At 40.4% G+C, this 24,176-nt stretch overlaps 1 protein-coding gene across 1 annotated transcript in view; it reads left to right on the top strand.

The window, feature by feature from the left end:
- The window catches only part of LOC147228133 (sphingosine kinase 1-like), a 39,264-nt gene extending 15,658 nt beyond the window's left edge, over positions 1–23,606 (top strand). The window contains exons 2-5 of the mRNA XM_086156104.1: positions 7,141–7,290; positions 13,804–13,898; positions 14,905–15,020; positions 20,405–23,606. Of these exons, the coding sequence (XP_086012230.1) occupies positions 7,141–7,290; positions 13,804–13,898; positions 14,905–15,020; positions 20,405–21,260 (1,217 nt within the window). The 3' untranslated portion in view covers positions 21,261–23,606. The remainder of the gene's footprint in view (positions 1–7,140; positions 7,291–13,803; positions 13,899–14,904; positions 15,021–20,404) is intronic.
- Positions 23,607–24,176: the final 570 nt, after the last annotated feature.

The raw sequence follows: 24,176 nt of genomic DNA, 5'->3' as shown, positions 1-24,176 counted from the left end.
ATTACTCAGATCTGTGATTAAGATCAAATGCTAGCATTTTTGTTTCATTCTAAGCAATCCCATATTTAGATACAGTGATATCACTTAATGTCCTGACAGTTTACTATAATTTCCTGTGATAAAACATCAAATGTTATCCATTCATCATCCCTCCATGCCGTCTTTATATATAGTACAGAAAATGTTTAGAAAGGGCAGGATGGGTTTAAATTAGATACTTTACAGGGGTCTCTGGAGTTAGACCTAGAAAGCCAAGGACAAAAAATTCTCCCAAAAAATATGGAATTATAGTTTTGACATCAGCATACAAGTAGGCTTGTATTTGCTGACCTTTATACAGTACTTTGAGTGAACCTCTAGCTGACAGGATTGTTTGGGTTTGCAAACTCAAGGGGGCTAGTTTACCATTTTAAAAACTGTTTTTACCTGTGTTGTTTGAAAGAAAGGGAGATGTCACATAGGTATCGTCCTTTAACATTCAAATGTATGTTTTATATATACATATATGTATATTAAATGTATAACAGATTTCATGAAAGAGACTGATTTTGGCCTAAAATGAAGGACTGATCAAAAAGGAAGAGAAATATGTCCCAACATATATTCTCTCACTAATGAGATTACATCCCATCTGACTTGCAAATTTACAGCTGCTGACCCAGCTGAACTGCATATTGAGCTCAGCTAAACAAAAAGACCGCCTGGCCCTTGTTTTTTTTTATCAAAGAATTCAAGGGTGTGTGCACTACTGTTGAGAGGCTAATTAAAAGGAAGTAAGTACAATTACACAGCTTTATATATAATGTTGGAGTCCACGAGTCATCAGTGAGTCAACTGTGACTCGTCAAGCAGCATCGACGTGTTTCGGACCGACCATGAAAGGGCATGAATACAATATGCTGAGTTACCGTTCGCAGTCTTCCCTTTTTTAGCCAATTATAAAGGTCTCAGAATCATAGATTTTATTATCATAGAGAAAAAAGTCTTTCTTTAGGATCGCAAAAAATGTTTTTTTGCACATAATATCTGTACATTAACAAGCATGTTTTTATGTAACCTTTATCTCAGTATTCAGTTAAGGCAGTTGTGAAGACTTGACAGGCAAAGCTAAAAGCTGTCTATTCTCAGACCCTGTATGCACCCAGATAGCTATTATAAGGAACCTTGGCGGAAAATGTATTTTTTCCGGCTCTTGGGTTTTTCCCTTTCATTTAGGTTGTTATTTCCTATGCTGAATACCTCACTAGTGATTATTCCATTAAGATCTGGGACAGTTCCCAGGGTTTGGTTTAAATTGAACAGATGAGACGGCTGTAATCACAGATCAAGTAAACGTAGTTGAGATGCAGAACTGTGTTTTATTGCTGTAGTTTTGCTGTTATTACATTATACATATATATATATATATATATATATGTGTGTGTGTGTGTGTGTATATATGTATATTTAGGCGTATGGGAGGTTAGGGGGGGTTAGTTTTGGACTGCTGAAATCATTAATCATAAGTTGGTCAAAACAGCCGTGCCATCAATTTTTATTACTTTATTTAAGGCAGCAATTGAATGATGTTCTATAATTGATTCTTTTCAAAAGCAGTTTGGTATTTTAATCAGATATTATGATAACAGATTTTTATCAAATGACCAAACTATAAAGGTTCACCAGTAAGAATATATATCATCACCCGAGCAATCGGGGTTATACCCATAAAAATAAACCAGACGCCTTTATCTGCTGTTACAAGGAACCAGTCTTTTTTAGGAACGATAACATCCTGTTCTGTTCACTCATCTCAGAATCCTTCGAATGGTCAGTGATGTAATTACACGTCGGGGGAGGAGCAAAGCAAAGCAAAGATCGTATCATGTTTGCATTGTGTTTTATTTGAGTTTTGGTGTGTCACACTTGGGCTCTGTGCCACCACAACATTGCATCTAAGCTAATGATAGAGGAGGAAACCCCAAGCATGGACGGACAGAGACATACAGATAGATAGTGCCCTCAGGAATGTTTTTAGAAGGGAGGGGAGGCACATAGGAAATGGCATGGGATTGGATCTTGCCAACAAGGTCCACAGGGATGTCGGGGCTCAAAGAAAGACAGAGGTCAGGGCCTTCAGTGCGTGCTGTCATGGCAGCTGATTCATGAGGCTAGTTTTGTTTCTTTTATTTTTACTTTACTTTTACTTTTGTTCATTTTTGTTACTTTGGCAGGAGTTATGATATCTTTACTCTGAAGAAATAGTCATCCTACAGAGGGAGGGGAATAGTCCAGATGTGGCTGTCAGAGAGGGGATTTGAGATTTGATCTTCAAACAGTCCATCAACACGAACACAAGTATGTAGTTAATAAGGTCCTTATTTAGTTAGTAAGGCCGATTGTCAAGTGTAAATAAGAACATCGCAAGCATGTCAAACACAATAAATTGCAATAAATTGGCTTGCCATAATAAAAATGAAAACATAAACTAAACTGAAAATAGGATCTTTTGTTGTCACTGAGTAACTCATCTGTTGCAAACCCTTATTTCAATGAAGTCTGCATTTCATGTAAAACATTGATAGAAACTGATTATAATGACTTGAAAATACTTTTTGGCCAGTATACAAATGAATACATAACAAAGACTATACAGCCAGTGATCAAACTGATAACCATCGATCTATTATTTACTACTTAAACTACAGATAGGTAGGTTTGTGGAGATGCTGGAGCCTATCCGAGCTGTGATTGGGAAAGAGGAAGGGCAAACCGTGAGAGACAAGCTGTCATTCACAGATCTGGGCAATTTTTCCAATTAACCTCCTGCGTAGTTTTAGACTGCAAGAGGAAACCAAAACCCTGGAGGAAAGCCGCGTAGACACGGGGAAAACATGCAAACTTCACACAGAAAGACCTCCAGTGGCAATCAAACCAGAGTTCCCCTGACGCGGGAGCGCTAACCATTGTGCCACCTGTGCTACCCCAAACTGATAACCATTATTGTCCCGAAAGACTTCCGTAAAGACTGCTTAAGTATAGAAATGCTCAAATAAAACAATGTTGAGCTTTCCACGGGTTTAGAGGGTTAAACAAGTGAGGGTCATGATTGGGGCATACCCTGAGGATACAGTCGTCATTTTGCAAACAAATTGTTGAACATTTGAAAAAACAAGGTTCTTCAATTGCAACTTCAGATGCAGTCCATCGTACTATCAAAATATTTCGAGAATCAAAAGAAATCTCTGCAAGCAAGTGGAAAGACTGTAAACTACCATTGAGTGCATTGAGCTTCGATCCCTTGGGAAGCACTGCATTAAAAACAACATCATTTTTAAAAGATATTATCTCGTTGGCTCAGGAGCAATCAGCGAACCACAGTTAGCGGATTATAGTGCTACATCTATAAGTGTAAGTTAAAATTACAATGCAAAGCGGAAGCTATATGTAGTACTGGGCCGAGCTCATCTGAGATCAACCTATGCAATGTCTGCTATGGTCTGATGAGTCTACATTTTAAATGATTTCTAGAAAACCGTAGACATCGTGTCCTCCAATCTTTAGACGAAAATGACCTTATAGGTTATTCCTTGCCAAAATCTTTTAAGGGCAACTGCCCTTGAATTTCATTCCTTGAATACCTTTTACCTCTCATCCGAAAGGCTTCTTCAGTTCAAATGGACTGTGGGGAGTTTTCCGTATATGACTGCCAGGGTTGGAGGCTGATGTATGGGAAACTCCCTGCATTCCATTTGAACACCATTTATAGCACCAATATAAATATTGTATCATTAAATCCTGGCTTTATCAGCCTGTGTTTGCACATGCCTGTTTAAGAATCCTTGTTCATTGTAATTTCCTGGCACCCACATGGTGCTAGGAGATACAGAATGAATACAAAATTGTACTCAAGACAAACCAGAGCTCTTATCTACACATATTCATATTTGATTTTTAGTGTCTTAGCACCTCTTTCTCTTTCTGATACAAAGCGCAGCTGGCTCCTATAGAAGAATAGCAGCTATCAGGTTTGCACTTTCTGACATAAGCCACCCAGCAGTTCACGTTTAAAGCATTAAGATACCTGACGGAAGGTTAAACCAAGAAGTAAGTTGATAGTAGCAATGAGGATTACGAGAGAATAGAAAACCAGTCGGACGGATTCATTTGCATTAGGTAAAACTCCAGTGACTGACACATTAAAGTGTGGCTTACGCTCTTACCTGTTTCACCACATTCTCTTCCTGTGGCTCCAACACAAATGCAGCATCCATTAAACCAAAGAATGCCATTAGGTTTTAGATGTTTTTTCCCCGAGAGGATCCGCATTTCAGTTGTTCCAAACATACATTAGTCATACATCAACTGTCAGACTTGTTTGAATGGCTTGATCCCTTCATACTGATTGTTCTAATCTTTAGGAAAAAAAATCCAGTAGACTGCACAAAATGAGATCACTCCTCAAGAGGAATAACACAGTTGGGTTTCTGCTCTCTGACTGTTGTCTGAAATTGTTTGTTTTATGTGTGTACCAAGACAAGGATAACATAAGAAACAGTCCCTGTGGAACTTGCTGTTTTTCAAAAACAGAGATCAGTCTGTGTTCTTACCTGAAACAGTATTCCAGTTATGCCATGTGAAGAAAATCACTGAATAAGGCAGTTTTCTACGCTCCAATGCGTTTTTAAAATCATATTTTAAAGGAAAAAGATAATGGGCCCTGCTTTGGGATTTTTGTATGCAACATCTGGATGTAAAGCTATGAGATAAGTGGTGTAATTTGCTTAAATCTTAGAGATACAACCTTTCAATCATCTTTTTGAAATACCAACCATCTTCAACAGAGAAGCTTTCTGATTGTCTTTTCTGATTTATGTCACATCTACATTTAGATCTCATTTTCCTCCTATGGTCTTACATAGAACAGAATTGAATATTTTAGAAATGTAAGGAGTTGTTAATTTGCATCGCTTCCCATCCAGTGAAACAGAAGGCCAAAACCAGCTGCTTCCAGTTCCTCTGCTTTTTAGCCCCCTGCTGTATATCTGTAACACTGTAAACCTTCTTCCTCCTCTTGTGTTAGGGTCGCCAGCGACCCGTTTTAGTTTTTAAATGTTTCTATTGCATCAAGGCTTCTTGACTTTGTCAGGAACCTTGCTTTCAACAAAATTCAACAAAAACATTTTTTTTCACTGCATTATAAAATGCTCTAGTTAAAATTATGTCCTTTGTAGTGTTAGGGTCGGTTTCGACCCGGGTATAAAAATAAGATTACAAAGCAATAATTATAGCCAAAATTTAAATCATAAATGCATTGTCAGCCAACACGATGGCAGCCACCTCCTCCCCCAATCATGTGAGCTCCTGGGGATGCTCATTTGTCCAGGATTGCTCCAAAAAATCAAAACAAACAAAGATGAGCATGTCCAGTCACGTCCTTGACATGACCACTGGACTGCAGGGTCACAATATCACTTGTGACAATTTTTTTACAACCTAGGACTTTGGACAAGAACTCCTCAAGAGAGAACTTACCATGGTGGGCACAGTGAAGAAAAATAAACCTGAGTTGCCTGCTGAAATCGTGCAGTGAAAGACAGGGTTCCACTTTCCTCCAAGTTTGCTTTTACAGACACCACCACTGTTGTCTCATATTGTCCAAAAAGAAGACAGAATGTGATACTTCTGTCTACTCTTCATAAAGCTGCAGCTGAGTCATCAGGAAGTGATAAAAAGCCCACAATTATCCTTGACTATAATGAAAACAAAGGAGGAGTGGACAACCTGGACGAGCTGACAGCCACCTTCACTTGCCAGCGTATGACCAGAAGATGGACAATGATATTTTGTGTTATGACCTGTCCTGTGTTTCAGTGTGTTCATTTTAAAGTCCTATTGCTGACATTTTTTTGTTTCTTTCCATTTTCTTGAAGAAAATATATATGGGTCGAAAATGACCCATAACACCATAGATGTTACTATAGTTAAAAATTTTTAAATGAAAAAAATAAATCAACAAATTCATTTCAGAGATGTGTTCTATACCCCTTACCAATATTCTGGTAACACAACATCCTTTAATTTATTTACAGTGTTCTCTTGAGGTTAATTTTTCTGTTTTTTATTGAAATCGAGAAGTATACTAATAACAATAAAAAGGCCCAGAGAACCACAACAAAAAATTTTAAATCCAATATTTTCATGGATAAGGAAGCCTAACAAGGTAAACAAGAGATGAGAAAAAGAATTGGAATTTAAGTTTTTATTTTTAGTGTATTTTAAAGCTGATTTAAGACACGGGTCGAAACCGACCCGTTAACACCGGGGATGCTACCAGAAAACTAACACAGGAGGAAGGTTAAAAAGAGTTTGAATATTGTTAATAAGAAGTTTAAAAACGACATCATTTCATCCTTACAATTGTAAATCTACCAAATGCGACTGGTGCTATGATGGTTGAGCTAATACATCGCCAGTTTTTTTTTGTCACATTTTCAGTGTCATTTTTCTTGCAGATTTTTCTTGTTTATCTTGCAGACAGTTTGCAGCTGTTCATAAAAAATAATTAAAAAGAGTGATGTTAAAATTATTTCTTGGAACACAAAAACAAAAGCTATTGCAAAATGTAATAAAAAATTAGATAAATGTTATCTCTTTAGTGTTGTAGGACAAGTTAAAAAAAAAAAAGAGCGACATATACATATAGTATATTCGGAGTGACCTGGTCTAGTTGAAAACCATCTAAGTCAAGGTCTCTAAGAATTTTGTCGCAGCTTCACGCCGTACTGCATGTCCTGCTCTCGCCACGCTTCCTGCCTCATTCCACCCTGACGGCCATACCCGAGGCATGAAATGACCCAAAAATTTGTGGAAAAAAGACAAATAAATGTGGTCTCAGTTGATAAGAAACCAATGTTTTGAATGTAACACTCTAGGTCAATTTTGCTGTGTTTGTGACCATCATGCATTTACTATCGTTGTCCGAAACATTAAGTGTTAAGTATTACAAAGTAGAATTAGATATGAATTGCTTGTGCTCACTTGAAATTGCTGCGTGTGAAGATTGAAAAGCCTAAATGTCAGGCTTACCAGATAATATGAGCAACTGACTGTACTCCCTGTTTTCAAATCGGTTGACCATGATCGTTCCTTTTTCTGCAGGGGTGTTGATGAGTGTGCTGTCTCGTCCGTGCCGCATGATGTTACTGGTGAATCCGCAGAGCGGGAAAGGACAGGCACTCAGTCTCTACAACAACCATATCCAGAGGATGCTCAGTGAGGCTGGGGTTCCACACACACTTTACATCACGGGTGAGTGTACTACATATCCAGGCTCTAGTCATCCCTCGTTCGGACTACTGCAACTCCCTCCCTGCTGGTGCCCCAGCGGTGACCATCAGCGGTGACCACCTCTGGAGCTTATTCAGAAAGTGGCAGCCCGCCTGGTGTTCAACCGTCCCAAATTCTCGCGCACAACTCCCCTTCTTATGTCCCTATAGTAGTTAGTTTGTCCTCTTGCACGAGATGCGCAGAGCCAACCGTGGCTACCAGGTTTCTCCATTGGGGTCTGTCGTTGGCAAGTTGCCGTGCCTGTGCCAGGCTCACACCGCAGGCCCTGAGGTCCTGGGGTACAACATCAAGCCAGCGGGTGCGGGGGGCACCTCTTGGTCTTCTCCATCCGGCTGGCTGGGGATTAAAGGCCAAGATGGAGCTTGTTGGATGTTCGGCAGGCAAGCGGATGATGTGGCCATACCATCAAACTCGCCGCATTGCTGCGAGGCGAGATGCTGGAGGCTGCCGGGTTCGATCCCTTAGGGTCTTGTTGGTGACATGCTGGGTCCAGCTGATGCCTTCTAATGTCCTCAGGGCCCAGGAGTCAAATCCATCAAGCCTGGCTGCCAGCGTGTTGTTCAGCGGCCAGGTTTCGGAGCCATAGAGTAGGACAGAGACGACTGAGGCATTGTAGACCCGGAGCTTTGTCACCCGGGATATGTCCCGGTGGCGCCACAATGGTCTCCACAGGGACTGCATGACTGACGTCGCAAGGGCACGGCGCCGGTCAATCTCAACTTTGAGATCTCCGGTGTTTGACAGGGTTGAGCCGAGGTACTTGAAGGTAGCGACAAAGTGGACAGGGGTGCCGTCGAAGAGGAGTGGCGGTGGATCGGGTCCCTCTCCTATATGCATAAGCTCGGTTTTTGGCCAGCTTATCTTCAGGCCGAGTTTCCTGGACTCCTCATCAAAAACACGGAGGGCTTCACGAAGCTGGTCAGCGATCTCACTGAACAGCGTGGTGTCATCCGCGTACTCGAGATCCCTGAGGGTGATTATGTCCCTATACTGGCTCCCGTTAGCCACCCGCATCAAGTTCAAGTCCCTGGTGCTCGCCTACCGGGCAGTGAATGGGACAGCGCCGTCTTACCGTAACCTGGAGAGGTTACGGTCAAGCCACATGTCCCTACCCGTCCCCTCCGATCTGCCACCTCTGGGCAACCGTCCACCCCATCGCTCAGAGCCCCCGGCTGCTGATCGAACCGGTCTCGGCTTTTCTTGGTCTCGGTTCCTCAGTGGTGGAATGAAATCCCGAAAAACGTCAGAACAGCGGGGTCACTGCCCATCTTTCGACGAGAGCTGAAAACATACCTCTTCACCAAGCACTACCCTACTATTCCCACTTAGCCCCCCCCCCCAAAAAAAAAAAAAAAAAAAAAAAAAACATGAAATGAATGTATGTATATATAAGGTTCTGAGATGAATTGATCTGAATTGTACTTCTTGTAAGTCGCTTTGGATAAAAGCTTCTGCCAAATGACCATAGTGTAGCGTAGTGTACACAATGAGATAAATGGTATATACTGGTGAATCTGTCTGCTTCAGTCCACGCTGGCAGATGAGTGAACTGGTGGATTTCGCCTTGATGAAGCTCTGAGTATTTTTCCTATATTATAACCCCGATTTTCAGGCATCCACAAGCTGGAAAAAGTACTACTAAATAATGAAAAACATATCATTGTAATACTCGATGTTGTTTGAAGCCATCACATGCATCTTGCTTTTTTTTATACTTTGGTTTGAATTTCTGTCTACCACCAGGATGGGGAAATGATCCAATAGGCATTAATGTGTGAAATTCGGAGGAGTTGGGTTAGAGCATGGGTCAGTGAAGAGTGGCCCGCAGACCAACTTTCAAGAAATGGCAACGTCTAGTTGTTGGTCATTAAGCATCAAGCAAACAAAAATCTACAGTTTTTTTTGTAACGTCGGTGTAATCGCTGCTGATCTTATTTAGCACGAGCACATTGACACATTATGTAATCACGCTTTCACTGTCAAACCCTCACTTATACACAAAACTCCAACAATCAATACTCCTTTTGATTCCCCGGTCCAAGAACATCTCCTCTCATTTTAATCTCCTTGTGTTTTCTTACTGTCAGCAACACCATGCTGATCAACCGCCCCTGACCCCTATGCATGCAAAGCTGTTATGTAATAAACATGTGTACACATGGATAGACATACATATGGATAAAGACATGCGCATGAGAAACACACGCACACAATCCCCTTTTGCCATGATTTGATTTAAATCTTGTGTTCCCTAAATGTCCATATAATCTATACTGGGCAGTTATGATTATACAGTGTAGAATTACATGTTTGACTGTCCCACACTGTAGCGGGACAGATGTGTCAGCAGATGTGCTGGATGCTCTCAGCCTGATCATTTGGGTGGACTCTTTCCCTCGTCTGTCATTTTGATTTCCACACGGAGTCTGGGAGTGAACATAAATCACTAGAGTGTCAGATAACAGATAAAAATGTCTTTCATCGCAATGAGAGGCGCAAAGGGCGCAGAGAAGCCAGACGAAAAGAGAGACACAGTGAGGAGGAATGACAGGAAAGCGCAAGGAAAAAAAGAGCTCTTTCTGATTTTACAGCCGCACTTTTTGACAAGTTAATACTGGAGTTGATTTTAATCCCGAAAATCTACCACAATGAAAAAAAGCATGACCACCAGCAGGGAAATTTGGATTCTATCTGTACAACTCATAGACTTCTGAAATGAATCTTTCAGTCAAATCGCTAGATTTAACCCTGAAATGTAGAAGAGAGTAATTTATTTTTCGGCATGCCGTCTGGAAATTTCTCAGCAATCCTAATTGACCTCACAATTTGACTTAAAAAAAGCAGTTTTAGATCTATTTACATTATTAATCTTTTTCATGTTGACTCAAGTGTTGGGTGCAGATGCTCCCTGTCTTCAGCTGCTGCAGGGCAAATTTGATCATGTTTGTCATGTAATTTTATTTGCTAAACTTTCTAAATTGTATTCTAATCTAATCAGTCTTCCCTTCAGACACCTGACCACAAGAGAGCAGCTTCATATTGGAAAAGAAAAAAAAAATCTATCAGGCTTTTTTTTTTTTTTTAATTTCAGTGTAGCGTAACACTTGGTTGTTTATTCACTGTGGATTTATAGGTCCATTGCCGGTCTTGTATAAAGATACTGACGATATCGGACGGAGTCATCACTGCGTCCAGGGGAGAATAGATGCAGGGTGACTGCAGCGCTGGGAGGAGTCCAGCAAAGGCAGTTAGTGTTTTGTGTGTTTTGCAGTGCGGCGGTGCACGTGTCTTTCTGGCAGCAGAGCTGGCACACTGTTCCTCCCAGGCAGTCCCCTCACTGCTCAGGCATCCAAGGATGTCTGTCAGACAGCATTAATTAAACAGCAGCTACAGGCTTGTCTTCCTCTTGTGCTATAATCTCATCTGTACAATGCAAATAATATCCAGAAGGAAAAGCTCCCCCTCAGACCTCACTCTCCGTTGCTCATGTGAGGGATGATACAGCACTGTTTGAAGTTGAGCAGCGAAGGCAAGAAGGGGCTCGAGATGTTGGAAGAATCTTTTTCGTATTTGACCGATCATTACTTTAGCAGCTACGCATGAGGAAAAAACATTGCAAATATCAGCTGAATTTGATATTGTGAAATATGTTCTTTGCATTCTATGTCCATACACGGACCATTGTCCAGTTAAAAAAAAGGTTTGTATACTATTCACAAATCATCTCCAGACATTCACTGTTTATCATGGTTCCCACCATTAATCGTGTGCTAAGATTATGCAGTATATACATATATATATATATATATATATATACTGCTCAAAAAAATAAAGGGAACACTTAAAAAACACATCCTAGATCTAAATGAATGAAATATTCTTATGAAATACTTTGCTCTTTACACAGTTGAATGTGCTGACAACAAAATCACACAAAAATGATCCATGGAAATCAATTGTATCAACCCATGGAGGTCTGGATTAGGAATCACACTCAAAATGAAAGTGTAAAAACAAACGCCAGGCTGATCCAACTTTGATGTAATGTCCTTGAAACAAGTGAAAATGAATCTGTGTTGCTTCCTGAGTGGACACTATGATTTCACAGAAGTGTGATTGACTTGGAGTTACATTGTGTTGTTCAAGTGTTCCCTTTATTTTTTTGAGCAGTATATATATATATACAGAGAAGTTTTCTCTGTATATATATATATATATATATATATACAGAGATCTCCATTGATAGTAAGGAAAGGATATAAGCATTATAGTAGACGATTCAGTTAATGCTGAAACATCAAGTTTGCAGGAATGGTGTGGTAGTCACCCTTTTTCAAATGTATTACAACACATTTCTTCAGCTATAACCTCAAACTTCTACCTGCTCAGATATGGTTAAAGACATCGAGTGGACAGTTTAATGTTAAGGCCTTTTTCAATTCAACCACTGTCCGAGGTGGCGTCGGATTCCTTTTCTTTAATTCAACTTTACTCTGAAAATTGCCTCTCCAGAGAAGAGTGTTACATTGACTTATGGTGTCTTGATGGAGATAATATAATCACTTGGGTATTGCCAATTTAGTTAAATGACAATTTCAATTTTTTTCTTGGGGTAGCTCATAAAGAAAAACCACTGGCTGCATGGTACTTCCTCTACACACATCTTCATCTGGCACAACTACAGTGTGAAAATATGAAAACATAATGATATCATATTGGTCAGCAGCAGTAAAAGTTGATAGTCCTATTTGATATTTCTCAAAATAAGAGCTGATTGGTTCAGTGCTAAATTCCATTTCACGTTTATTCATGCCTCGGCTGCACCTCAGAAAGAAAAGACAGAAACAGAGAATTGATTTTAGAAAGTATTGCAAAACACAAGTGATTGTTTTTTTTCCCTATCACATATGTATATTCTATATATATACACTATATGGCCAAAGTATTCACCTTGAGTCTGAGTCTGAGTAACTTTTATGTGAAGATTGGCGAGTACAAGCAGTCACAAACACAAACAGTAATTGTAGAAAAGTGTCGAAAACTCGAGGTGTTTTACATTATCCCGATCCCAACATTCACTTGTTAATCCCCCTCGGTATATGCAAAGTTTGTTTTGCAACTGAAATATTATAATAAATATTATTACCATGCTGATAAAAAGCAAGACCAGCAATGGTCTGTTTTTTATTTATAATTAGGTGGTTGGGGGATAGAGTAAGAACAGTCAGGAAACGTGCTCATAGATATGCATGAGCGTGATGAATCAGTCACAATCTACTGTCTCTAACCTCTTCCCTTCTGCACTTCTTTATGCTCTTTCCTTCTCACACGTCTCCTTCTTTTCTCCCTTCTTTTGCTTTCCCTTAAGAATGCAATCACTACATTGACACGGACACGTGATATGGTCGGGCCCTTGAGGAGGGGCTCTATTCCTTCATTCTGCTGAGTTAAAGAGAGGAAAGGCAAGATGAGAGACCTAGAAATTAGATCCATCCCTGTCGGACTTTTTGTTTACCTTGTATTGCTGAGGCACTCTAGTGCTGCTCTTTTTCAGTTTTGGCGATGTATGTGAGAGCGGCTTTTTAATTTCAGGTCCCTGGATCTCACAGGTCTGAAATGTCTGGATGGATTAGGTTCACTGCCACACCTTACTGGTCGCACCCAGTGTGACTTGCAACATGAAGATGAGGTTGGACTGGTTTGTACTCGGAGAGGTTAAATGTCTGGATTTAAAAAAAAAAAAGTTGATGAATAAATCTCATCGATGTTCAAAAACTATGAATGAACTCTGCCGCAATAAACAGTTGTGTGTATCTTATATAATAAATACCAACTCCAGTTTTAGTGAGATCCTGTGGACAAATTGTTTTCATGTACAAGGACTTTTTCGTGGCCTGTAGATGCGCCATAATAGACATATTATGGTGCATATTTTTGGACTTTTGGAGGAAAACATGCAAACTCCACACAGAGAGGTCAGAATTGAAACAGGGTCCTTTGCACTTTTACTGCCACCCCCCAAGAATATAAATAGAGGTCAGGAGAAAATGAATAACAATAATGAATAAACAATAGCACACACAAGAAGATCAGGTTGACTAGCAGATAAAGGTGAAGATATAATGGCATGGTGGTTGTCTAGTTTGGATAAAAACAACATCTACGACTAGCCGGGCTTTATCTGTGAAACTGCAAGTGCTTCTGGGTTATCTCGTTCTTATCAGATCTTTCAAGATCACCTTTAGTTAAAAAAAAAAAAAAAAAGATAGAACAAAAATTGTATCGCTCCACTAAACCCATCTGGCTTTCACCTGCTCATTTTTCACCCTCTTGTTTCAGAATCCGTAACACTTCCCTGCTGATTGACCATGACCTTTGACCTCTCTCTGAAAGTGGAAAAAGCAATGCTTTTCCTCTACGAAGAAACAGATCTTCATCTCTGTTTCAGTTTTTGCCCGCACATGTGTTTTGCAGAGCGACAGAATCACGCCCGAGAGTTGGTGAGAGAAGCAGACCTGTCACAGTGGGACGCCCTGGTCATCATGTCGGGGGACGGACTCCTGTTTGAGGTAAAGACCAACCAAATATAAGGTACTGCATGTAACCTATTATCAGTATTTAAGCTTAACAACAGTAAACAAGAGACATGAAGAGAGTTAAAATTCAGTTGGGTTTACAATTCATTTCCACAACATTCATCACTTCAGACTGTTGCAGCCTTTTTTTCCACCTCCACCGATGTTGCATTAATGTACCTAAAATATATCTGCAGAAGTTGGGTGTGGTTTCTTTTATACTTGACTTAAGCTCACAGTTGTCGTTGCAGTCTTTAGACTTTTTTTTCCGCCTCCACCGATGTATTAATGGACCTAAAATATATCTCTGCAGACGTTGGGTGTGGTTTCTTTTTTTACTTGACTTAAATTCTCAGTTGTTGTTTGTTGTTGCAGTCTTTAGACTTTTTTTTTCCACCTCCACCGATGTTTTAATGTACCTAAAACATATCTCTGCAGACGTTGGCTGTGGTTTCTTTTTACTTGACTTAATTTGAGAGATGAGATGAGATGAGAACAACTTTATTAATCCCGAAGGAAATTGTTGTGCCAGAGTTTCAAGTAAAAACACAACAGTAGTAGATAATAGTGGAAAGGAGGAAGAGTAAGAAATATAATGAAATATAAATTGTCTTTTCTGTTTGCAGTAACTACAAAGATTGAAGATTCCCTGAATTAACTTAACAGTTACTAAAGCAAGAAGAAGTAATAGAAAAATAGAAGTAGAGAATTTATGAAAAAGAGACACTAAGGTGAAGAGAATTTCTCAGTCGTTGTTTGCAAAGTACAATGAGATTTTTCAATTTTTGTTTTTCTTTACCCAAACAGCAGAACATTATGGTCTGACATTTGAATCTCCTAAAAAATAATAAGACTGCGGAGATCTTAAATACGATACAGCAACCATCGGGTTCTTGTCAGCGAAACCGACTTTCAGCAACAGCTTCTAACCAACAGCTTGGAAAACAGCTTCTTCCTGTTCAACTCATGGAAACGGTGTTTTGCTGTGCCTCCTTATCAGGTGATAAACGGTCTACTTGAGAGATCAGACTGGGAGGAGGCCATCCGGACTCCCTTGGGGATCCTTCCCGGTGGATCGGGCAATGCCCTGGCTGCATCCATACACCATTATTCTGGGTGAGTGGTGAGCAGAATCTACTCACATAAAGCCAGTTTATTCTACTGTCAGTAATGCACACTGCTCAAAAAACATAAAGGGAACACTTAAAAAAACACATTCTAGATCTAAATGAATGAAACATTCTTATGAAATACTTTGCTCTTTACACAGTTGAATGTGCTGACAACAAAATCACACAAAAATGATCAATGGAAATCAATGAGGGGTTTTTTTTGTTTTTTTTTTGGACAGAGACACACAAATGTACACACACACACACACACACACACTGCATAGCCTAACTTGCTGCCAACCTGATCTGGGGCATCAGTGCAGTAAAAAGTCCTGAAAGAGAAACGTTTTTACCTGTTTCTTGAAGGTTGAGATAGATGATGCTAGTCTTGTTGCTTCTGGGAGTTTGTTCCACCACTGAGGTAGTAGAACTGAGAATTAGAAGTAGAATTTTCCATATTTGTTATCAAATTCAAAATCAACCTGTTTAATAAGGATCAATTAATGTAGTGCTTTCACACCTTACAGTATCAAAGTGCTTTACTAGATAAAAACTTTTGATTTAGACATCAAATTATGTTTCGCTATCTTACACCGCTCGAGCTTCAACTGCTCATCTTTATACCAACTGATTTAGCTTTAACCGTACTGTATGTGTACATACACGTGTGTACATATGTGCAAACATTTTTCTCAAAGTAATGCAATGTACACTGCTCAAAAAAATAAAGGGAACACTTAAAAAAACACATCCTAGATCTAAATGAATGAAATATTCTTATGAAATACCATGGAAATCAATTGTATCAACCCATGGAGGTCTGGATTAGTAATCACACTCAAAATTAAAGTGTAAAAACAAACTCCAGGCTGATCCAACTTTGATGTCATGTCCTTAAAACAAGTGAAAATGAATCTGTGTTGCTTCCTGAGTGGACACTATGATTTCACAGAAGTGTGATTGACTTGGAGTTACATTGAGTCGTTCAAGTGTTCCCTTTATTTTTTTGAGCGGTATAGTTGTGGTACGTCGTACATGGTACGTTACAGGGACACGCAAACATGCACGAGCACACCCACATACACGTCTCTGTGTGAAATCATGATTAATTTACTGCAGCAAACTGGAGTAAGGAAAAGAGTGGAAAAGTGCTGCATTTTAGCATCATGACTGTCATGACTAACCTACCGTGAACCAGTTTATCCAGATGGGTAACATACTGGTTTAAACCGTATCACACAGGCATGTTGCCGTTCCACACACGTGCATAGAGTATCCGTGCACGCAGGTGAGTCAGTTGTGACTCGGCCCGGCGGTTTGGTATTTATGATCATTCCACCACGATGACTGACATGCGGCGTCGCTTAGGCTTTGGACCAGAATCAGGAACGTAACTGTCAGAAGAAGCGTGCCATGTAAAATGTCGCCTCCCACTCCAGATGCAACTAATGGGTCACAACGTAATTATTAATCACCCATACTGTTTTTTTAATAAGATCGCAGATATATTTACTGACCACCACGACATGATTCCCTGCTGCCTTTTGCTTCAACGGCGAAAGATGCACTTAACCGAATGAATTATTAATCATTAGCTCATTTCAGTGATTGTTTGCTCATTTAGCGACAGCAGATGTAAAAAGAGACGAGGGAAAGCCGAAAGGGCAGAGGGAGAGAGGGGGAAGGATCCCTAAGTGTTTTCCACAAACGAATTAATTCATTTCCTGCAGCATATTGTTTGTACTATTTCAAATATGTAAAATTGTATTTGATTCTCCGAGCTGCTCCTCGCCTCTCCTCACTTTCCTGGCACACAAGGACATTGATAATGGATAGGTCAGTGAAAAAAATACAGACGTTATCCGCTCGACTTATAAGCATCCTTCCAAAGGAGCATTTCCGCTTGCTGTGCACGAATGCGGTCCTGAGAGCATCGAATTCTCTGTGGACCAGAGCTCTACCTTCCTTTTTTCACCACTAGCTGTCACTTGACACGTGCAATTCTACTAGCAACTCTCTAGTAACCACCATCATTTTTATGAAAAAAATTTGACTTTAATTATCTGTTAAATTGATGCTTGGTGATGTAAACAGTTTCACTTTCCGATCTTTTTTGTAGTGTTTTTATCAAAGCTAGTTCAAACTTTTAATATCAAAAGGCCTAAATCGTCCAAAAATGAATATGTATTCATCCCCATATCGCTAGAAGGTCAATTAAAGTTTTTCAGTCCATTTAAACATTGCTGAAGTTTCGTAGGAAAACAGCTTTTCAGCCTTTATCAAAACAACTGAAGTGAATGGTGACCTAGATTAAAATGTAATAAAGTAACTTAAAAAAAAGAAAAAAAAAAAGAAAACACTCTGTACTGCTTGTCTGGTGTAATCTAAGCGTTCAGAAGCCCAGGCATTCAAAGTTGACTTTAAAAGATTTACACCACATTTCCAGTAGAAACATCCCTTGTAATCTCTGCCGATATCGTGGCATCCCATTGATCTCGAGCTGAACCCCTGAGAGAAAAAACAGTAAGAAGTAATTTGGATTTTTGAATCCTTATTCTCCATTCACAGCACATGTTCTTCAATGGAAAACCATTTAGAAATTCCAGTCATTAAAAAACTAACTTACATGGAAACTCCTTGTTTCCATTCGAATGAATAGAAATTTAATGACTATGATACTGTAACTATAATGGCTCTCCTGCTTTCTGAAGACATTGTCATCATGGTCCAGGGTCCATGTGTGTGTGTGTGTGTGTTTATGTCGTGAGTGAACGATAGACACAAGGACACACTCGGCGAGGGAACGGGTTTCCCGGGTTTCAGGTGGCCGTCCTGATTCCTGCTTGTCCTTTAAGCACTGAAATTATTGATAAACATTGGCAGGAGTCATCTATGAAGACTACAGGCATCTTGATGCTGGTTAGCAGGATCTAATTGGATCATGAGTGATTTATAGTAATTAAGAGCGGGGAAAAGAGGCAGAATTGGAATCCCTAAAAAAAAAAAAAAAAAAAAAAAAATCTTCTTGGGGGGGGGGAAATAAAAGATGACATTTTTTTATGCGCGGTTATATCCCCCCCCCCGCTTGACCTTTTGAAATTCACCCCCCTCAACTACATCCGCCGATCAGCCTCCCATCAAACAATGGTCTCCCGGTCATGATGGCAGCAACAATGAGAAGAAGGGACCAGACTAAGTATTGTTTTCCCTCCTCACACACACACACACACACACACACACACACACCCCTGTATCCAGAACCCCTCTTTCTCTCTCGCTGTCTCTCTAGCTGCTGCAGCCTGTCCTGCGGCGGCCCTGACCAGAATATATTTGGCATTATTCTTGGCTGAATGTAGGGTTCACCGAGGCTGCGGATCAAACAAGTGACAGGCGGCTGGAATGTTGCAGGTATCAGACAATGTGGTGGACAGAGGACAGGTTTGCTGAGCGTGTTTTTAAATCCGTGCACAAATATAATGAGTAGGAGCTGGAAGGTCATCGGTGAACTGAGTGTTTTCTGAAGTGACGGAAGTGACACTTACTGATACAGGCGGGAATCTCCCGCCCTCGATGGTTCGGCAGACTCCACATGCGAGTCTGTCATAAAAATATTGTTTTGAAAGCAAAAATACACTTTATTCAGAATGTGGCCCATGGGTGATTTGAAATGCATTAACAAACAGGTCCTGACGGTAAAAGAATAATAGTAATAAAGACGCCCCCCTTCACCGATCGATAGAAACACATCTGCTCCTGGAGTTTTTGGGGTGTCCATGTTTGGATCCGACAGTGGTGTTTTCAGAAATTTTCAGAAAATTTGAAATTGTTTATTGCGGCAAGAAATGAATTGACTTGAAATAATGGCTTTTTTTTTTTTTTTTTTTTTTTGCACATGTAAATGCCGTCCTCAAGTGGTCGTTTGGAGAAACACGTTCTGAATGCGTTTCTGATTGGCAGGCCTTTTGAGCTTCAACCATCTGGTTTTATTGTAAACAAGACCTTAAAAACCTTAAACACGGACATTTGACGCTGTTCTGGTCTGCGGGAAGAACCTTTGAGCCGGGAAGTTTCACTGACATTTCCACAAGACGGTGATATGAAAAGAAAGAACGTGTTGTGTTGGAAATGTAGATGAGTGTGAAGAAACTCGGGACGTTGAATATGGATGAACGACCTGTCTCCTGCGCCTGTGTATGTGTGTGTGTGTGTGTGTGTGTGTGTGTGTGTCATCTTGACCTTCAACCTCAACCTGCTTTCCTGCCCAAATATTAAGAGCATTTTCCTCTCACATTTTACTGTCAGCATATTATTTTTGAACCAGGATTCCTGGCATCAACCCCCCCTCTGATTTAGACCCTTTTTTTTCCATTCCATTCATTTGTAATTGGACAAACAAAGTTAAAAAACATTATTTTACATTACATTACATTACATTGCATTTGGCAGACGCTTTTATCCAAAGCGACTTACAATAGAGGACATAGGGACTGCAAATACACTTGCAAATACACGATGCACAGGAAATATACAGAACAGTAAGCTTGGGTTAATGAGGGTTTTTTTTTTTTTTTTTTTTTGGACAGACACACACACACACACACACACACTGCATAGCCTAACTTGCTGCCAACCTGATCTGGGGCATCAGTGCAGTAAAAAGTCCTGAAAGAGAAACGTTTTTACCTGTTTCTTGAAGGTTGAGATAGATGATGCTAGTCTTGTTGCTCCTGGGAGTTTGTTCCACCACTGAGGTAGTAGAACTGCGAATTAGAAGTAGAATTTTCCATATTTGTTATCAAATTCAAAATCAATCTGTTTAATAAGATACTAGATAAGAACTTTTGATTTCGACATCAAATTATGTTTCGCTATCTTACACCGCTCGAGCTTCATCTGCTCATCTTTGTACCAACTGATTTAGCTTTAACCGTACTCTATATGTACATACACGTGTGCACATATGTGCAAACATTTTTCTCAAAGTAATGCAAAGTACACTGCTCAAAAAAATAAAGGGAACACTTAAAAAAACACATCCTAGATCTAAATGAATGAAATATTCTTATGAAATACTTTGCTCTTTACACAGTTGAATGTGCTGACAACAAAATCACACAAAAACGATCCATGGAAATCAATTGTATCAACCCATGGAGGTCTGGATTAGGAATCACACTCCAAATTAAAGTGTAAAAACAAACTCCAGGCGGATCCAACTTTGATGTAATGTCCTTAAAACAAGTCAAAATGAATCTGTGTTGCTTCCTATGATTTCACACAAGTGTGATTGACTTGGAGTTACATTGTGTTGTTCAAGTGTTCCCTTTATTTTTTTTGAGCAGTATATTTGAAGTTCCACACTCTGACAAGGTGGTTTCCCTGCTGCAGAGCCTCTTTGGTGTCCAGCGAGGAGCTCCTGGTCAGCTGTGGTTTCCTGCTCTGTAAAGGACTGGTTTCCCCCATGGATCTGATTTCCATCCAGCTCTCCTCCAGCACGCGCCGCTTCTCCTTCCTGTCTCTGGCGTGGGGTTTCGTAGCGGACGTGGACATCGAGAGCGAGAAGTACCGTCACGTGGGAGCCGCCCGGTTCACGGTGGGCACTCTGGTGCGTCTGGCTTCCCTCCGCGTCTACAACGGCCGGCTGGCTTACCTCCCCGTCCGCGAAAACGATCGATCGCCGATCGATAACTCGACCCGTGAGAGCCGGTCCCCGTCTCTACGAGACCCCCCCTGCCGGACGACCCCGAAGAAGACCTTCCACAACTCCTGCCACTCCAACAACTCGCTTAAAGTCTGGAGGACGGAGAGCGCGCCTTCCCGGAGCGACAGCAAAGTTCAAGGCGGCCTGCCCGACTCTCTGCTGCCTCCCCTGGATCGGCCGCTGCCGAGCGGTTGGGTGGTGGTCCCGGAGGAAGACTTCGTCCTCATGTTGGCCATGTACCAGTCGCATCTGGCCGAGGACCTGCTGGCGGCGCCCGAGGCCGCGCTGGACGACGGCGTCATTCATCTTTTCTACGTGAGGGCGGGGATATCTCGCGCGGCGTTGCTGAGGCTGTTCCTCGCCATGGAGAAGGGGGCGCATCTGACTGCAAATTGTCAACATTTGGTTTACTGTAAAGTGCGTGCGCTCAGGCTAGAGCCGCATTCACCCAAAGGGATAATAACTGTAGATGGGGAGGTGGTAGAATATGGACCAGTGCAAGCAGAGGTGCACCGAGGCCTGGCCAGACTAATCACTGGATGAACACGCTGGCGTGCGGTCACACACACACACACACACACACACTCGCACATATCTACAGGAATGTCCAGTCCATAGGGGAAAAAAAAAAACATAAAGCACATTTACCTTCAGTAATAAATGCTTCACTGCGAGAAAAAAAGTATACAGGCCGGAAAAAATATAAATCAAGGCTGTTTTCGAATCAAAGACAGTGTTCGAAGAAGGAAAATATCACGGCCACGAAACCGAAATAATCAAATGTATTTTGGACAAGTCGCTCACCGCAGTTAAATTCACTTCATATTTTATTCAAAGCATTTTACATTTCATCACTAGTTACTGTATATTTATGAAATCTGTCTGATTTAATGAGCAGGCTGTTTGTCTTATCATCTGGAGCCAGAATGTGCTTTTTTTTCCAAAATTCCAGGACGCTGTTTTCTTCCTAAATGCCATCCGTTTGGGGTCACGAGTTGTGTTTTTTTTTTTTTTTCTGGTAGAAAAATTCTACTTGAGTTGACCCATTTTCTAAATTTTACCGAGCAGTCTGGTTTTGAGCGGTGGTTTCAGGCTCAGAATCATTTGGTACAAAATGCCGATCTCTCACAAAACTTCAGCACAAAGTCTGGTTTATACACAAACACAGAACGATTCATTGGTTTATTCATCCTTTTTACCACCTATCCTACACACAGGAGTTCGACCAACGATGAAAAAATACCCACGAATAATTTGCGGACCCATAATCCCATCAGATTGATTTCAGTTGGTCCGTACAGAAGAAACTTTCCAACTTTTCCATTCTAAACTCTACGAACTGGACTCTCAGATGCCATTTTAAATATCCATATCTCTGTTAGTGATGGAACCCATCACTCTGAGTGACAGCTTGTTGAGACCCACATTTTTAAGGCTTTTAAAAAACAGCAGAAAAAAAAAAAACATGCTTTAGTAGATGTGCTGGAATCAAGTGACAGATAAAAAAAAAACATTTCAGCATCTTCAGCCTCCAGACCTCTTGTCCTATTTGTCTGAAAGCACAGCAGAGGATTAGATTTATGCTTTCTTGGTTTCTCTGCAGCAGATGTCTGACTGTGAGCATGTGTGTGTGTGTGTGTGTGTGTGTGTGTACGATGCAGCGAAACAGAAACCATTGGGCTTCTTCAAAATCCAGTGCTCATTTGAAGCCAAGCATCACACACCAGAGCTTTGAGTCAGTGTGTTGATCACCAACTCAGACATGAAAAAGAATCGTGCAGCGCTCGCTCACGTCAAAAAATAAAATCTTGAAGGCAGGTGCTGGACTAGAAAATAGATGAATGAGGAAAAGGTCAGTACACTGCTGCTTCTTCCTTCTATTATTTAGATCTAGAGCTGATCTTTTCAGATTGTTGCTCAGCTGGTTGTCTGTTAGTAATAGGAAGTCTGCGGACGCAGAAACACACATCGGTGTATCGCCACAGTCATGCCGTATGTTACGACGTTATGCAAACCCAACTCATATTTCCTGCCTTAAGGCCTCATCAGCAGCATTTCCAGCCATTTGTGACTTTTAATTCATTTCGTATTTTGATCATTTTTACGCTGATTTGAAATAGAGGTTTTTATAGTAACTATCTTTGTCATTTTGTAAAAGGAAATCAAGACTTTGAGCAAATACTGACCCGAGCGCGTTGAATGAGCGCACTACGCAATTCTAACCCCGCGGTTAGATCTGGACAAGTTTCTACTGGGATTCTTTTTTTTTTTTTTTTTTTTTTTTTAGCTGATGGTCTCTTAAAACTTTGCTTTTCTTCGCTTCTTTGGCCTGAAATCTAGCTCCGCTTCAGACCAGTTGACTGCTGTTGTGTAAGAAACACAGCAATCAATTTAGTGGATGCAAAAATAGGGAGGAATTACATGGCCTTACTTTTGTAAATAGACCCTGATGAGCATCCAGTATTTAACATGTAAAAGAGTCTTCCTTTTTAAGTCTGGTTCCGGTCAGGTGATCAGTTTACTCTTTCCTGACACGTGGTTGTCATCACCTCGCTGTCCTCATACTTGATGTTCCACAAGGAAAGAACGGGCTGCAGGGAAAGGTGCTAAATTCCTTTATGGAAGAAAAGATAAGGAGACAAAGAGACTTAATAATTGAACATTAATTGAACATTTTGTTGTTGATGGATTTTTTTAAAAACAAAGCAGGAGTAGGTAGAAGCTTGGAAAGGGAAATCATATTTGAGAGAATATCCTTCTTCATCTTTTCTACTGGGGATGGTGCCACAACTTTTGCGCACATTCCTCAAGTGTCACCTGACTTTTCTCCAAATCTTCTATAAGACTTATCTGATAACATCAAGATTGTGGAAAACCAAAAAAAAAAAACATTTCTTCTTTAAAATTCTTGTATACATGTATAATAATGTGACGGTTTTTTTCAGCTTTAAGGCGTTTTTTTTTTTGGCTAATTCCAGTATTCCACTTCAATTGAGTCGTGAATGATGGGATGCTGCAGAAATCCAGCTGAATGAGCCGCAAACACTACTTGAAGACACGTTTCCCGGGGAATAAGGAGTTTTCGACTGTTACAAGATTCCAACGCAGTGCGTTGCCACACACACTCCACACAGACACACACACGCACACAATTTAATCCAAAAACTTTCAATAATCGGGTCACGGCAATAATCCAATCTGATGTGTTTACATGCAATTCAGTGTCGCAGTATTAGGAAAAAAAAAAACATTTAAGTCCTTGATTTAAAAGCCTGGGGTTTGCTTTTTTATTGCTCAGATTAAAGCAAATCCAGGCAACAAAATTGGATATTACACAAGAAAGCAATTTGTCGAAATAAGTTTTTACCTAATACATGTTAACAGTCTGTTTACGTGAACACCTGAATACTCGACTCTTCAAAAAAAAAACAATTCACAGGTGGAAATTAAGACACACGC

The sequence above is a fragment of the Fistularia commersonii genome, chromosome 12, assembly GCF_037954325.1.
Source record: "Fistularia commersonii isolate RoL2024-O1a breed Wild chromosome 12, RoL_Fcom_v1.0, whole genome shotgun sequence".
Classification (NCBI taxonomy): Eukaryota; Metazoa; Chordata; class Actinopteri; order Syngnathiformes; family Fistulariidae; genus Fistularia; species Fistularia commersonii.
The sequence above is the reverse complement of the archived record's forward strand: the minus strand, read 5'-3'. Positions and strand labels throughout refer to the sequence as shown.